At 34.7% G+C, this 15,783-nt stretch overlaps 1 protein-coding gene across 1 annotated transcript in view; it reads left to right on the top strand.

Annotated features, from left to right (window-relative positions):
• LOC150106785 (uncharacterized) overlaps positions 1-15,783 on the top strand; it is a 602,332-nt gene that overhangs the window by 484,817 nt on the left and 101,732 nt on the right. The window contains exon 18 of the mRNA XM_090393483.1: positions 4,916-5,605. Coding sequence (XP_090249609.1) covers positions 4,916-5,605 — 690 coding nt within the window. The remainder of the gene's footprint in view (positions 1-4,915; positions 5,606-15,783) is intronic.

The following is a 15,783-nucleotide window of genomic DNA, read 5'->3' as shown; positions in this document are numbered from 1 at the left end:
ACCAAATGATTGGTATAGAGGTTCCCATATTTTTCATGTATAAAAATATGAATAAAACTGAATTTGGGATTACAAAGGAATTTCTCCACAAAGTGTTTCAGGTAAGCTTCATAAAAGAATACTGCAGAAGAGATTAAGAAAAATTGTAGAAGAGAAACATGGAGATAAATAAGTTGGGTTCAGGCCAGAAAAAATTTGGCAAGATGAGGTATTCACTTTACAAGTAGTTCACAAATCATGGGAATGCAACAAGGATCTGTACTGGTTTTGTAGATCTGGCATTCAACAGGGTGCCCAAAGAAAAGCTTTTCAGTACACTACATTTATATGGGATAAGTGTTACATTAGAGCAGCATTGTCTAAGTTGTAAGTCAAGGGTTAGAATTGATGGAGATACAGGAAAGCGATTTGATGTAAAATCAGATAATACAAGGGCACACACTATCTCCACTCTTGTTCATCAGTTATATGGATCACATTTTGAAAGAAAGTGGCACTAAACCTTATATTAAAATTGGTGATATCAAAATTAACTTTATGCAGATAATGTACTCCTAAACAAATTCATTGCAATTCTGTAGGATTCTCTAACTAAATTGAGTAACAAATGTCACAATTTGGCTTGAAAATCAGCAATAAAAAGGCCAAACTGCAAAAATAGGCAGAAACATAAAAAAATGATAGCTGCATTCTCAATGGTAAAGCTATTGTTGTCATCATTTTCCTCATATATATATATATATATATATATATATATATATATACACACACACACACACATACGCTAACTGGGTATAGGACACTGTGACAAACTTTATATTATAACTATCTCCTGTCAATAGTTGATTTCAAATTAGTGTGTGACTTGTAGGTTGTTTTCTTACCATCCTGCCAAAAAAAAAAAAAAAAACTTGTGATGTTTACTTTGCCTCTCCTATGCTATATTAGTTACCACCAACTTTAGATTAGCTCTTCTCATACATTCTTGAATGCTAACAATGTCAAGTTCTTCCCTAATATTTTCCTTTTAATATAGTTCTTCCACTGATGCCATCTGTTCATTCCCATAATCTTAGAACTCTCATATCTATAGTCTCTAGTCTTTGATGAAGTTCTTTATTTCTAACCCAACTCTCAGATCCATAGCTTAAATTTAGCTTGAATGCTGTCTTATATGTTATTAGTTTAGTGTTTTAGCTTACTTCTCTCGTATTCCATAATATTTATTCAACTTGCTCCCTACCACACGACTTTACTTATTCTGTTGTATATTTCCATATTTCGTTTACAGTACTCACTAAAATGTGTGTCTAAATAACTGGAATGTTTTACTTAAAATTTTCTATTAAATTAAAGTTTCTATGTTCCTGCCTATTTTCATAGTTCCTCTTTTTATTATTGATTTTCATGTATTACATCTGTCAATTCAAGAAGAATGGAGAAGATAAAGATATGAGGGTGGTCTGAAAAATTCTTGCCTTCGACCATAGATGGCAACACTATTGGCAAGATTTTTTTTTTCTAAGTTGGTACATCTGTCATAAGCATCCATGTGATATTGCAAGTCATTCTATCTGTATTGTTTTATACATCTATCTGAATCAAAAGTGTTGTCTGTATCCCTCAAAATGGATAAAATTGAGTATCATGCGGTTATAAAATTCTTTGTAAAAGAAGGTTTAACGGCAAAAGAAATTCATTCGAAGTTCATAAATGTTTATGGGCACTCTTCTCCTTTGTTTTCGACAATTAAGAAATGGGTTGTCGAGTTTAAACGTGGCCGTACCAACCTTAAAGATGTCCAGATGAAGGATGTCCAAAAAGTGTACCAACACCAGAAATCATTGATCGAATGCACAATATGGTATTGGATGACCGGCAAGTGAAATTGCTGAGATTATAGGTATTTTGTTTATTAATTATTTTGGAAAGAGTAAAACAATAACCGGGGAATGTTATTCCAATCTTTTAACAAGACTACATGAAAAAATTCGTGAGAAAAGATCTGGTTTGCAGAAGGAAAAAAATCATCTTTCATCAGGACAATGCTTACCTGCCCACAAAGGTGTTTTGGCAATGAGAAAATAAGAGATCTGCACTATGAATTGTTGGAACATTCACTGACTTCTGTCTCTTCCTTAAACTAAAACTCTTCCTTGCTGGTCAGTGTTTTTCTTCGAATCAAGAGGTGATTGCAGCTGTAGAGGGGTATTTTGCAGATCATACTGAGAACACCTACAGGGACGTGATAATGGTGCTGGAGCATCGCTGGAATAACTGTATTAGTCTCAAGGGAGATGACTGATGACACCAGTGTCAGAAACATATTAAAAATGCAGATATTAGAAAGGAACTTGACATTGTTAGCATTCAAGAATGTGTCAGAAGAGCTATTCGGAAGTGGTATAGCCACTTAAAACAGAATGGGAAAAGAAAGGTTAGCAAAACAGGTTTGATGGCATGAAAGAGACCCAGAGGAAGACCATGGTCTAAATGTATTTATTCAGTCAGTCAGAAGTACCTTAGAAGAATGAAATGTTACATGCAACAATACTGGAGTGCTCACAAGTAATAGACTAATTTTGTGGAAAATGTTTGATGGGAGATTGATAATAATGTAAACTTAATCATGTATTACTGTCATTGTAGCTTTGAACACCTGTTGATACTTATCAGGAAATTGATGAGTGGAAGAAAAGCTTGGTGAAGAACAAGCTGAATTCAGGTCAAATAGTGGCTGACAGGATCAGATCTTCACTTTACGACAAATAGTGGAGAAATCATCGGAATATAACAAAGATCTGTATTTAAGTTTTGTCGATTTGGAAAAGGCATATGACAAGGTGCCAAGAGAGAAGCTATTCAATACGCTACAGTTATATGGTGTCAATGGGGCATTATATCAAGCAATACTTAGTCTTTATTTGAGTTGTAAGTCAGCAGTTAGAATTCAAGCAAGTACAGGAAGATGGTTTAATGTTAAATCTGGTGTGAGACAAGGATGTACATTATCTCCTCTGTTATTCATTATCTATATGGATCACATTATGAAGGAAAGTGGTATTAAACATGATATCAAAATTGGAGATGTTAATGTCAGCTCTTTGCTTTATGTGGATGATGTTATACTTCTAAATAAATCCGCTACAAGATTTTCTGACTAAATTGAATAGCTGTTGTAATAGATATGGTATGAATGTCAGCAATACAAAGACAATGAAAATAGGCAGAATCATTGAAAATGTCAACTGTGTTGTGAATGGAGAACCTGTTGAACAAGTAAAACATTTCAGTTAGTTAGGCACGATTTTTAAGAAGATGGTAAATTAAATATAGAAATAGACAACAGAATCAGCAAAGCTGGTATGGTAGGAAGTCAATTGAATAAATTCATATGGGATAAGAGAGAGAAATTAGTCAGAACACTAAATTAGTAGTATACAAGACAGTGTTCAAACCAGTTTTAACTTATGGATCTGAGAGTTGGGTCAGAAGTAAAACACTTGACTAAAGACTAGAGACTGCAGATATGAGAGTCCTGAGAAAGATTAGAGCCGTGAACAGATGGTAATCTCTGTTCACATCATATGCAATATCATATTAAAAACGATTATATTAGGAAAGAACTTAACATTGTCAGCATCCAGTTTAAGTGACCAGGTCACTTAAACAGAATGGGCGCAGAAAGATTAGCAAAACAAGCGTTCTCTGCCAAGTTGGCAGGAAAACGACCCAGAGGAAGACCAAGATATAGGTGGATTGATACTCTACAAAGTGCCTTAGACGATAGAAATATAAGATCTGGTAATGTTGGAGTCTTGACAAGTAACAGACTGATTTGGAAGAAAATGATGTAAATTTTTTCACGTAGTACTATCATATCCTGTACACCCCCTTGAGGGTACATGGCAGGAATTTGATGATGAACTTTTTTTGCTAATCCTTTTTCTTTTTTTTTTTTTTTACATTAATAATGCTTATCTTTAATTCTGTTGAGCTTCTTCCAATAGCTGACTTTTCACTGTTTGCCCTAGTTAAGTGATGAAAATTCTGTTTGTTTTTGTTTAACTGGATGAACCTAGCTTGCATGACACTTCCTCCTATGGTACCATATATTTTTGAGTGGTTAAGCTAGTACAGAATTCAGTTGTGTCGATTAAGTTTCCAAGGTGAGGATTACACATTTGATCGAGTCATGTCTTTTCTCATCATTCGTTATAGTGTCCTTTAAGTTTTCTGACATTAACTTTTGAGGAGCTCCTTTATTTCATTAAAATTCTAAGATTTACATTTCCAATGTTTATAATTTTTTTTTTTTGAGATCCAATTTTACATGTGTTTCTGATTAATTGTATATTCAAATAACACTGTCATTAGCATAAACTTGATTTCTGATAAACATTTCAGATCTGTATACCATTCCTGGTAACAGAAAATTTCAGAGTCAGCAATGAAAAGAGATGCTCTAGCAGACTAGTTTCTAAATTAAGGTTTGATCTGCTTCACTCTACTTCTTAAGCAATACAAGATAAAAACTTTTTGAAGCTCTTGAGGCATAGATAGCTTATACCTTTTGCAAGAATTCTTTGTTCTGGAACATATTTTCTAAAAAGAAAATGGAGACATTGTGTTAACACATTGCTGGTTATTCTTATATTGTGGTATATTTGTATATTTTCTTTTCTAGAATATATGTGTATTCCCATTTTAACTGTATAATTGAGCATTTTAATCTCTCTCCCAAGCCATTCACTATCTAAAAACCTTTTTGTATGCTATGCTGATGTTAGCTTGCAATAAAATTCATCTCTATAAGTAGAGAGAGAGAGAGAGAGAGAGAGAGAGAGGGTGCATGTGCTGTCTATATAATGTTTTTATTTATTATTGATTTTTTTTTTTTTCCCCTCTATTTCAGCAACTGATGAGTTCAGTTACAAAGAATTTCTCTATAAATAGAGATGCAGCTCATGTAAATGGCTATGCTGAATCCCTTAAAGAATCTAACCCTGGAAAGAACTCTGTAAATGGAGTATCTAATCTTATCAAACAAAATGAAGAAGAACGAAAAGGCTACAATTCTGAGATTGGGAGTTCTGCTCTTCGTTGGTTAGCTGATATTGCATTAAATTCATCTGGGAAACAAAAAGATCAAAAAACCAAAGATGAGAAGATTTTAATGTTCGATGGTGAACATTCAGAAGAAGTTTCTTGGGGAAATGGTGATAAAAATGAAGGTTTTGCAACACTTAGAGATTTATTGGTTAAACCATCAGGTAAAGGAATGGTTAAAAATGGTGAACAGACTATTTCACGAAAAAGCCTTGTTGACAGCTTAGATGATGTCATTCTCTGTGTTATAGAACAAAAGTTTGGTAAAGGTGAAAAAAACCCAGAAAGACAGCTTCTTCATTTTACTCGTCGTTATCCACAGTCTCATAGTGGCCGTGATCCATCTCCTATACGAATCTGTACATTGGCAGAAGGCAAGTTACTATATCCAGACATTCCACATTCTTGGTTTTGTAATGGTAGATTGCTTCTGCTTCATGACCCACATAATGTAAATAATTTGCGCCTTTTTCAGGAACAGTGGAGAAGAGGACAGGTATGGTATCTTTTTTAAATATATATATTTCAGTATTGAGTTAGCTTAACAAAAGTTAGATTAATGAAAGCATTATAATTATGTTTATTATTATTATTATTAATGCACTTTTATTATTTACATACTGCAACTAGCATCATGTTACTGATGTGAATTTCTAAATCCTTTTCCCTAGCTCATATAAGAAGGTGGGTAAAGTTATCTAGGTTTGATAAGCAGTAACAGAACAATATTAGAAAAGTTAAAATATATGAACATAAAACATGATGTGCAAGGAATATGTTTTCTGGTACTTCTCAACACAAAAAATAAATATCATCTGGAATAAGCTTTTTTTTTTTTTTTCATTTCTTTATATTCACTTCATCAGAATAATAAACTAGAAAACAAGTAATAACAATTAACAGCTCTAGTAAAAATATCTGAAGAGGAATAACAATGGAAAGCTCATATTTTCAATTATGTTGCCTGCTTGTTCGTGGTAGATATCAGTGTGTCATGGTGAATTAATGAAGACCACACTTGATGTAAAATCATCCCTTGTTTTTTGTTTCATTGCAAGAGGATGTTTCATCATTTCAGCTGATTCTTTGTTTGAGAAAAAAATGGTAATCTATGTGGAGCATTTTTGTTTGTTGCCATACTACTTAATGTTTTGTTTTGCAGTCATACTTGCTACCAGCCCTGATTTGTGTCATCTTTAATTCTGGACATATTTGAAATGTCCTGATCAGCATACTTCTCCAGATCTGCCTGTCTGTCCTAGGTGGTACACTACAACTATAACTGATCCTGTAGATAAATGTTTTTTTAAATTTTAGATGTGGAGGTTCAGGTGACTAGAGATCTTGATGATTGGTGAAGCAATCTTGTTATTTTGTATGTGACTAATTGCATGTATGAGATAATTACTGCTGCTCTAAAATATAGGTTATCTAGTCATGATTGTTTAGAAGTTGAGGTAGAATTTATTTTTTATTGTAGCCAATTTTAGGTATGACTGAACTAAGATACTATAGCTCTTGGCTCCTTTTTCTGTGCTAGTGGAAATTCTGTGGGCTCTATCATATAAGGCAGTGTTTCCCAAACTATGTTCCACAGAACACCAGTGTTCTGCAGAAAGTGAATCAGTGTTCATTGTAAACTTATCAAATGCTGCAAGAAGTTCAAACATGTTTGAAAATCAGGTGCTCTTCACTTTGCATGTGGATTGTGCTAGAAAATTCTTTGGCTCCAGCTAAACTTCTTAGGCACTTCGAAACGAGACACGCTGATTACAAAGGAAAAGATATTCATTTTTGTTTTAACAGACAACATGACTCACTAAAAAAATCTCCAGACTTCAAATGATTACAATTGCATTGCACTTAATGTGCAATGCAATTATAGTACAAGTATCCCTTGCTTATTGCTGCAATCCCTTGATATACGTGGCAAGAGTTTTGATTAACTCCCCTGTTACCAAGCAAAAACATGCAATCCTCGTGGTGTGAACATTATGACGTCATTCCTCTCACACAGCCATGCTCCCAGAGCCTGAGTGCCAGCCAGCATTAAGAGTGTGTGTTTTACAAGCTCCAGTTGTTCTGCTGTACATATTTACAAATTACTTCTTCGTAAATTTTACAGCACATTGATCTTGTCGAAGAATGAAAGCAATCCCACAACCGGGTCATTAAGTGAAAAAAGAAAAGTAATTACCTTAGATACAAAACTTGATATAATTAAAAGATTTAAATGTGGTAAAAGTAAGATCGGAAGTGCATTTGGTTTTAACGAGTCTACAATACGGACTATTTTATCCAAAGCTGATGAGTATTGCAAGCAAGTTAAAGGTGCATCTACATCTGCAAGTATGCAATGCACACATAACCGGAGTGCTATAATGGTTGAAATGAAAGATCTTGATTATTTGGCTGGGAGACTGCAATCAAAAGAGAATTCCAATTAGTGCCTTTAATATCATGGCCAAAGCTCTAAGCCTGTTTTCAAGACTTAAATAGACTAAATATAAAGAAGACAATTCAAAATTTGCATCTAGCAAAGGCTGGCTTGAAAATTTTAAATCTAGGGCTGGACTAAAGAATGTGAAAATAACATGTAAAGCTGCATGTGCCGATGAAGATGTTGCATCCACAATTGCTGCTGAGCTGAAGAAAATGATTAAGATTACTGGCAAATTTTCAATGTAGGTGAAACTGGCCTCTATGGGGGAAAAAATGCCTTCTAGAACTTTTATATCAAAAAAAAGCAGCAGCGTAGCCTGGCTATAAAGTATCAAAAGATCACTTAACTGTTATGTTTGGAGGGGATGCTAATGGTGATTTTAAATTGAAGCCGCTGCTTGTCTATCAAACTCAGAACCCAAGGAATTTAAAAGGATGTAGCAAGAACTCCTTACCTGTAATTTGGCGGGCAAATCAGAAGGCTTGGGTTGCCCAAAGTCTATTCGAAGATTGGTTTAAGTCTTATTTTTGCCCGGCAGTTGAAACTTATTGCAATAGAAATTACTTAGCTTTCAGAGCTCTTTTGCTTTTAGACAACGCACCTGGTCATCCCAATTCTCTTAACGATCTGTGTGAGAATGTGAAAGTTTTATTTTTCCCACTAAATATGACAACATTGCTACAACCTATGGACATGGGCATCATTGCAACTTTCAAAGCCTATTTTCTTATAAAAAGACATTCTCAAAGGCAGTAGAAACAACAACGGAAGAAAATGCAATTACGCTCCAAGAATTTTGGAAAAAATTTAACATTAAACATGCAGTTGAAAACATTAATGACTTGTGGGAGCTAGAAGACAAGTGTCTTCTAGCTGCAGGAAAGCTGTTTGGAAAAACCTTTTGCTAGAATGCGCTAATGACTTAGGTTGTTTTCAAAATCCTGTGAACAACATAGCCAAAGAAATCGTTGCAATTCATAAAGACCTTGGTGTTGATGCAGAAGATGATAAAGAATTATTGGATTCAAATTCAAAAGATTTCCGTGACAATGATCTTCTTGAAATTGAACAACAACGCACATATGAAGATAACGAACAAATGGAATGTGAAGATGAGGTTCCTAAGGAGATAACAGTCAAAGAACTAGATGGAATATTTTGCAGTTTAGAATCGCTTAAGCAGCAAGTAATGGATATGGATCCAGATGTTAATCAAAGAATATTTGTTTGCCGAAATCTGGCGAGTCATTTTGCTTGTCGTCGTAGAATTTATGCCAATAAGAAAAAAACTAAAACTCTTCAAATGACTCTTGATAACTTCTTTTGATAAAAAAATTGTAGTAGCTAATGTAGGTACAAGCATTTATTAAACATTTACTTTGCGTTCATTTTTTATCTTTCCTAAAAGAGTATACCATATAAAACGAACCATTAATATAATAATCAATCATGGACGAATTGTACTTTTTACCATTGATTATTATATTTGATTAACGCGATTTTGATATACCTGGTAACATCGAGGGATTAATTAACCACGTTAATCGAGGGATACCTGTATAGTACATACATGGCGAACCTAAGGCATGCGTGCCAGAGGTGGCACATCAACAATTTACAGGTGATATCTTTTTATATGCTTATAAATTATTAACTTTTTTTGTTTAATTATTACAGTACATAAAAGTTAAATTTTGTTTTACACGAGAGAGCAGTTATGAAGACATGTATATGATTGGTGCAGCATTAACAAAAGATCACGTGACCCAAAGGCAACCGACAAATTGTTGAGTTGAAATGCTGATTCTCTTCAACCGAATTCCATAACATCTGAAACTATCATAACAACATTCACTATATATTTCTTAGTTTTAACACATTCACGACGGAGTGTTGTTTATCGTTCCAACGGAACTTCTCATTACTAGCGGGCTCAACTCACACACAGTTTCAACCCTTGGTTGAATTTTATTCCTGCTTATTTGGGTTGAGCTGGCAGGCAAACTCACACATGCATTATATGTACAGTGACCATATTTTTTTGGAGAAAATAGAGGATAAATCAGAAATTGTTTCATAATAAATAAAAAAAAAAGGTTGTGTTTATTTGTTTCACTGAAACTAAAAAGCTTTATAATGTTTATTGTAAATACAAGCATATACATATCATTTTAAACAATCATATTATTACTTAAAAAATTTAATTTTGATACTTTACACAAGAATGAACTTTTTTTAATAAATCAGGTTTGTGATTTAAAAATTCATAAAACTGTATTCAATTTATTGCAAAGTTCCATTTGGTGTAAATGCATGCTGTCAATGTTTTGATTTTTAATTGGGTTTTTTCCACTGGTCCACATTTTTCACTAATAAAAATACTTGTTCAGTGGGGGCATTAGATCCAGGGAGACATAGCAAAATTCAACAATTTTTAAAAATGTTCATCTGCAAAATATTTACAATATTCAACCCTACTACGTTATTTTGTCACCATTCTTCGATCTTTTCACTGGTGGCAAACTTTTAATACATGAAACTTCATCAAATAGTTTGCCGTCATTTATATTTAAGTTCCAGTGACTGGAAATGAACAAAACTCTTTTCTCGATCTTTAACCGTAGAGGGATTTCTCGTAGTATGACCCATTCAAATACTTCCATTTCCACGAAACAGCTGTTCCAGTTATTTAAATAATCTATGCAGATTTGGTAAAATTTATGAATTGCATCTTTAAATATGTTGACATTAATATTCAATTTACTATATCAATTTACAAAATAAAGGACGTATGGTCACCTTAATTATATGGCATGTTTCAATTTGTGGTAGAATTTTATTTGAAGTTAGTCTTTGTAGTCTGTCATAATAACATTGAGAATTTCAAATGCGATAAAACAAACACTTATTTCATGTAATTGAAAAATTGGACAATAGTTTTTAGTTAGATACTGTGTTTCAGTGCAACCATATGTTGCACTGAAACACAGTTGTTGACTTGAGTCTGTACAACATATTCTGTGGGAGGGGACAATAATAGTACAATTAGAGACAGGTGGAATAAAAATGGCGCTAACTAATGAATCGCACTATTTGTTGAGAAATATATTATACAGAATGCAAAAGCCTCTGTACCTTATTCACGGATACGATAAAACTACACTTGTTTTTCTTGCATCTGCAGTATGATGGCTTTGGGTAGGGTGTATTTTTAACCGAGGGGGGGAGCGAGGTAATATGCAAAACTTTTTGTCTTTTTTCGTAAAGTAAAATCAGGGGTGCGAGTTATACGCGAGGACAAGTTATATTCGAATAAATACGCTAAGCATTTCGCTGACAAGTTGAGCTTCCCCTGCTCAGTTGACTTCTATGGTGGGTTTCAAACCAACATTAAAATCAATTTTACACTGAATAATATAAATTTATAAATAAAATAAAATATTATTTATAAAATATTACATTATTATAAATTTATTAATAGATATTCTAAATTTTTCCCATACTAAAAACTGCCAGGCATGTCATCAACTTGATTTGTAAACTTTTGGCACGTGCCGGCACGTCAGCAACTCGATTTGTAAACTTTTGGCACTCACACATAAAAAGGTTCGCCACCACTGGTATAGTATAATATTGCGTCTCATCAATTGTATAATGAAGCTCATACAATTTATGAGATGCAAATGGATGAATCTACAGATGTCGTAGCACTCGCTGTATTACTAGTGTTTGTTCGTTATTTGATAAAAGTATTAAAGATTTACTCGTGTGAATATCTACAATAAAAAAACCTCTGGAGAAGATATATTCAACTGTATTACATTACAAAACAAAAATCGGTTCGGAGAAGTGTATTGATATTTGTTCAGATGGTGCTCAAGCAATGGTAGAGAAGATGAAGAGAGTTGTAACACGTATCCTTCAAGTAGCTACAAGAGTCACCAGACATCAGATATGAGAATTCAACTTTCTAATATTGTGCCTGATATCAAAAGAATTTGTAATTCAAAGACCCAAAAACATCGAAGTCATTAAGAACGTAAATTTACAATATATATAGTATACGTGGTGTGGCTATTAAATAACTAGACAAGGTGCGCTGTGAATCATACATTCGTAGCAGTGGGATGCGCTTGTGCCGTGAATGAACTTGAAGGTTCTAGAAGCAGTTGAGATAAGCATTGTTTACTATCACTTGTAGTTAGTCTGTATGCAGTTATAAAAGAAACATGTGCGAAGTCGCTTTGCCGGAATAATGACAGTTGACAGCAGAGCCAGACTTGCAGGAGAAGATTGTCACATGTGATGAGACGTGGATTTTCCAGTACGATCCAGAAACAAAGAGACAATCGGTGCACTGGAAAACTCCCACTTCTCCGAGAATGAAAACAGCAAGAAGGAGCAAGTCAAAACTGAAAGGAATGCTGATCGTTTTTTTTTTTTTTATATCATTGGCATGGTAATGGTTGAATGGGTACCAGAGGGTCAGACAGTTTACCAACATTATTGCCTTGAGGTTCTGGCCAAGCCGAGAGAACGAGTGAGGAAGAAGAGACCCAATCTGTGGAAGAACAATGCTTGGATTCTCCATCAGGGCAAAGCTCCAGCCCACAGTGCACCATCTGTAAAGCAGTATCTGGCTAATAAGACTTAGCCAGAGTCTTATTAGACTCTGGCTAAGAGTCTAATAAGCCTTAGCTCCATGCGACTTTTACATTTTTCCACAGTTTAAATCCCCATTGAAGGTCACATTTATTTTCAGTTAGTGGATGGGAGAAAACAGAACTTATAAGGAGAAAACGGAAAAACTGGTGGTGGTGGTGGTCGGTGACAAATGGCGTTGGTGAATTGAGTGGTGGAGACAGAGTTGTAGAGCAGGTGCCCTCCCTCGATGAGTCTTTGGACTTTCTGGAGGTGTCAAATAATATCTAACAGGGTGCACCGTGAAAAGGTAAAGATTGGTCATTAGGTCAGAAGCTCTGGTCGGTTCTCTGCATTTATTTAAAGGCTATGTGGAGGTCTCCTCTCAGTTATACAGCTTTAATCCTTAAGCATTCCTAGTTTGTAGTCTTTCAAAGTCATCTTCATTTTCTTTGATTCCTTTTACAGTAGGAATGCATGTATAACCTCTAACTATTGCCATGGTAAATGATAAAACTATCATCAATAATTATTATCCCTCCAGAACAGACTCCTCTCCCATGTCTTCCCAAGGAATACAATGCATAGGCCTTCAAATCTAACATAAGTTCCTTCTTTCCCAGATCTTACTTACACTTGGATAAGGGATGAAACCAAGAATATAATTTCTTATCATCTTTAATTTATAGTATAACCAAGTGAAAAAAAATTATAACATCTATCTCTAATCCAGAGTATTTTAGTAATAAGGTATGAAACCTTTTGACTATTTACTTGGATATGGAAATATGCATTCTGCATTTCTTTAACTTTGGTATCACTTCTGGGTCTGGCTCCCACTGACGAGACCTCAACGAAACCACTTTTGGTAGTGGCCCTTCCCGTAATGCATAGCATTATACATGTCCATATCAATATGTGCATTGCATAATGGAATACTAAGGCATTTGATGCGAAGTCATTAGCCTTTATATACAAGTAGCTCAGTTGTGAAGTGACTTCATGTACAAACTTTGTTTGCTTACACTTGGATAAAGGATGAAACGAAGAATATTATTTGTTGGTATTTAATTTAATCCCACAGTTACAACATAGTGACTGTACAGTTGGATAAGGGGAATGAATATACTATGATACTTATTGAATTTTTCAAAACATTTAATAAGATTCCACAGTGGAGAATATTATACACAATCTCTATGAGATGGACACAAAAAACAGGCTTGTGACATGCATAAAGGAACAGCTGACTGACAGATATCAAGCTGTTGTATGGAGAAAATGACTAAAAAATGAGGTTGACCGGTGAACAGGAGTAGGTTCGATACTTTGGATTATTGCTGTTTTAACTCGTATATTAACAACACAGAGACAGTCTGGAAGGAAATATCCTTACACATATATATGATGCATACAATTGTGTATGTGTACAAAAAATGCAATGCGAAGTTGAATTGTGATAAGGGAGAATACAGAATCCATATTGAATCCTTGAATACTCTGGTTATATTAAACAACTGTCAAGTTCAACATAATTAACAAGTGTAAGGCCAGTTTGGACTGAAGATAGGACAAAGTGAGTATTACCATCACTTAGTGGTGATAATACTTTATTTAGTGATGGTGGATAATACTGCAATTTTAAGCACATGTGATCACAGTGCAACAAAAAGCAAGGGATGATGTAAAATCATCCCTTGCTTTTTGTTGCACTGTAGAGGATGTTTCATTATTTCAGCTGTTTCTTTGAATGCTGTTAAGAAAAAATGGTAGTTTATGTGGAGCATTTTTTTGTTGACATACTACTTTATGTTCAATATTACTGTTGAGTTGCCATTGTCAGCTTTCAGTACTACGATGTTTTGTCTTTCTCAATAGTAGTACTGAAATCAGTAGAATACATAGAAAAAATGAAATCACTTCTAAATGACACTAACACCTAAAAAAAGTTGGATTATGATTCCTTGAGATATTTCCATGAAACCAACAACTTAATAAACAAGCATGTTGTGAACTTGTCTAAGGAAACAAAAAAAAAAAACATCTTGTATGTAGACATCATCTGGTTCCTAGCATACATGGAGTTTTTAAGCTACACAAAACTGACCATCGAGACCTACTGTTGATGCAGGATACTTTCTTGCATCACCAATTTCTTTGCTATCCAAATATCTCACATACTTACTAAGCCCATAGACTGGGCAAACATCCTCTTACACCACCAAATACTTCATAGAAAACAAAGAGATCATAATGGTTCCTACTGATATACTTACCAGCTGGACATAGTAAATCTGTTCATCAGCGTTCCAAGAACAGAAGAAAGAAGAACATTTTTCAAATTCCAAGAAGAATATTTTGAACACAAGGAAGGACTAGCAATGGGCTCTCTCTCTTCCCCCCCCCCCCCCTTGTTAGCTAACCTACTCACAGAGTGTCTTGAAGGGGGGGGGGGGAAGCCCTCCAGTATCAAGGATAACAACCTAAAATTTGTCAAAGATATTTTTATCATCTAGCCAGGTACTGCTCAGCCTGGTTGGCTGAGTTGGTTAGCGTGTCCAGCCAAGAGGCTGCAGGTTTGAATCCTGCCGTGGGCATGGATGTTTGTGATTGTCCTATAAACTTTGTGTGAAAAGGGAATCTGCAACCCTACCACTTATTCTAGCAGAAGACATCATTGCAAAATCATGTGAGGTACGGCAATGACCATATGGCATTTACGGATGTCAAATGTGAAAAAAAAAATTTTTTTTAACCAGGTACTCATACCTAATTAGAAGATTTCATCGCTTACCTCGATCTTCATCCTCCAATTAAATTCATTGTTGAATTAAAAACAAACAGGTCTTTACCATTTTTGGATGCACTAGTTGAGGTATTCGAATAAAATACACACAACTTCTCAGTCTATAGGAAGCAACAAACACAGGACATTATTGTAGCACCACATCTCATCATCATCATCACCCAGTGCAAAAAAATAGGCATCATCAATTCCTTATATCAGTGTTTTCCAAACTTTTCCTATATAAATTTTAATGGAACACCTTGGTTACTTTGTAGGGTAGGTAGATATAAATAATAAATAAAATAATATACAGTATATACTAGGTGTGGCTATTAAATAACGAGACTGGTTGCAAAAATGTGATTTATTATTACAATTGTACAACTTAATTGTTATTCCCTTCAACATACTCCTCTCCTCTATCTATACACCATTGCATACAAATTTTCCATTGTTAGAAGCAGTGCTGGAAGTCATCAGGTGTTATCTGCTTCAGTTTTCTCCTAGAGAGGGGGATACGCTAACCACTTGGCCAGCCGCCTGCTTTCCAAGTAGTTATCTACCTAGGATACTGAACGAACAGGGATGGACTGGCAATTTGGGATTTAGCCGACCAAATTGTATTCTTATTGGCTTAAACCAAAATACAAAATGATGGTACAGCATGACAAAATTTAATGCCGGCTGGGGCGTCGCCCGGTTAAACAAGGCCCCCGCTGTTGTCGCCAGAGAACCAAGGCGAACAGCGAAAAGTCGGTTACTGGAACAAATCTCAAAGCACACCCCAACTCAACATCACCAG

This window comes from Typopeltis vanoorti, chromosome 5 (genome assembly GCF_054136105.1).
Source record: "Typopeltis vanoorti isolate ZY-2024b chromosome 5, IOZ_Tvanoo_1.0, whole genome shotgun sequence".
Taxonomy (NCBI): Eukaryota; Metazoa; Arthropoda; class Arachnida; order Uropygi; family Thelyphonidae; genus Typopeltis; species Typopeltis vanoorti.
This window is presented reverse-complemented; position numbering and strand designations above follow the sequence as displayed.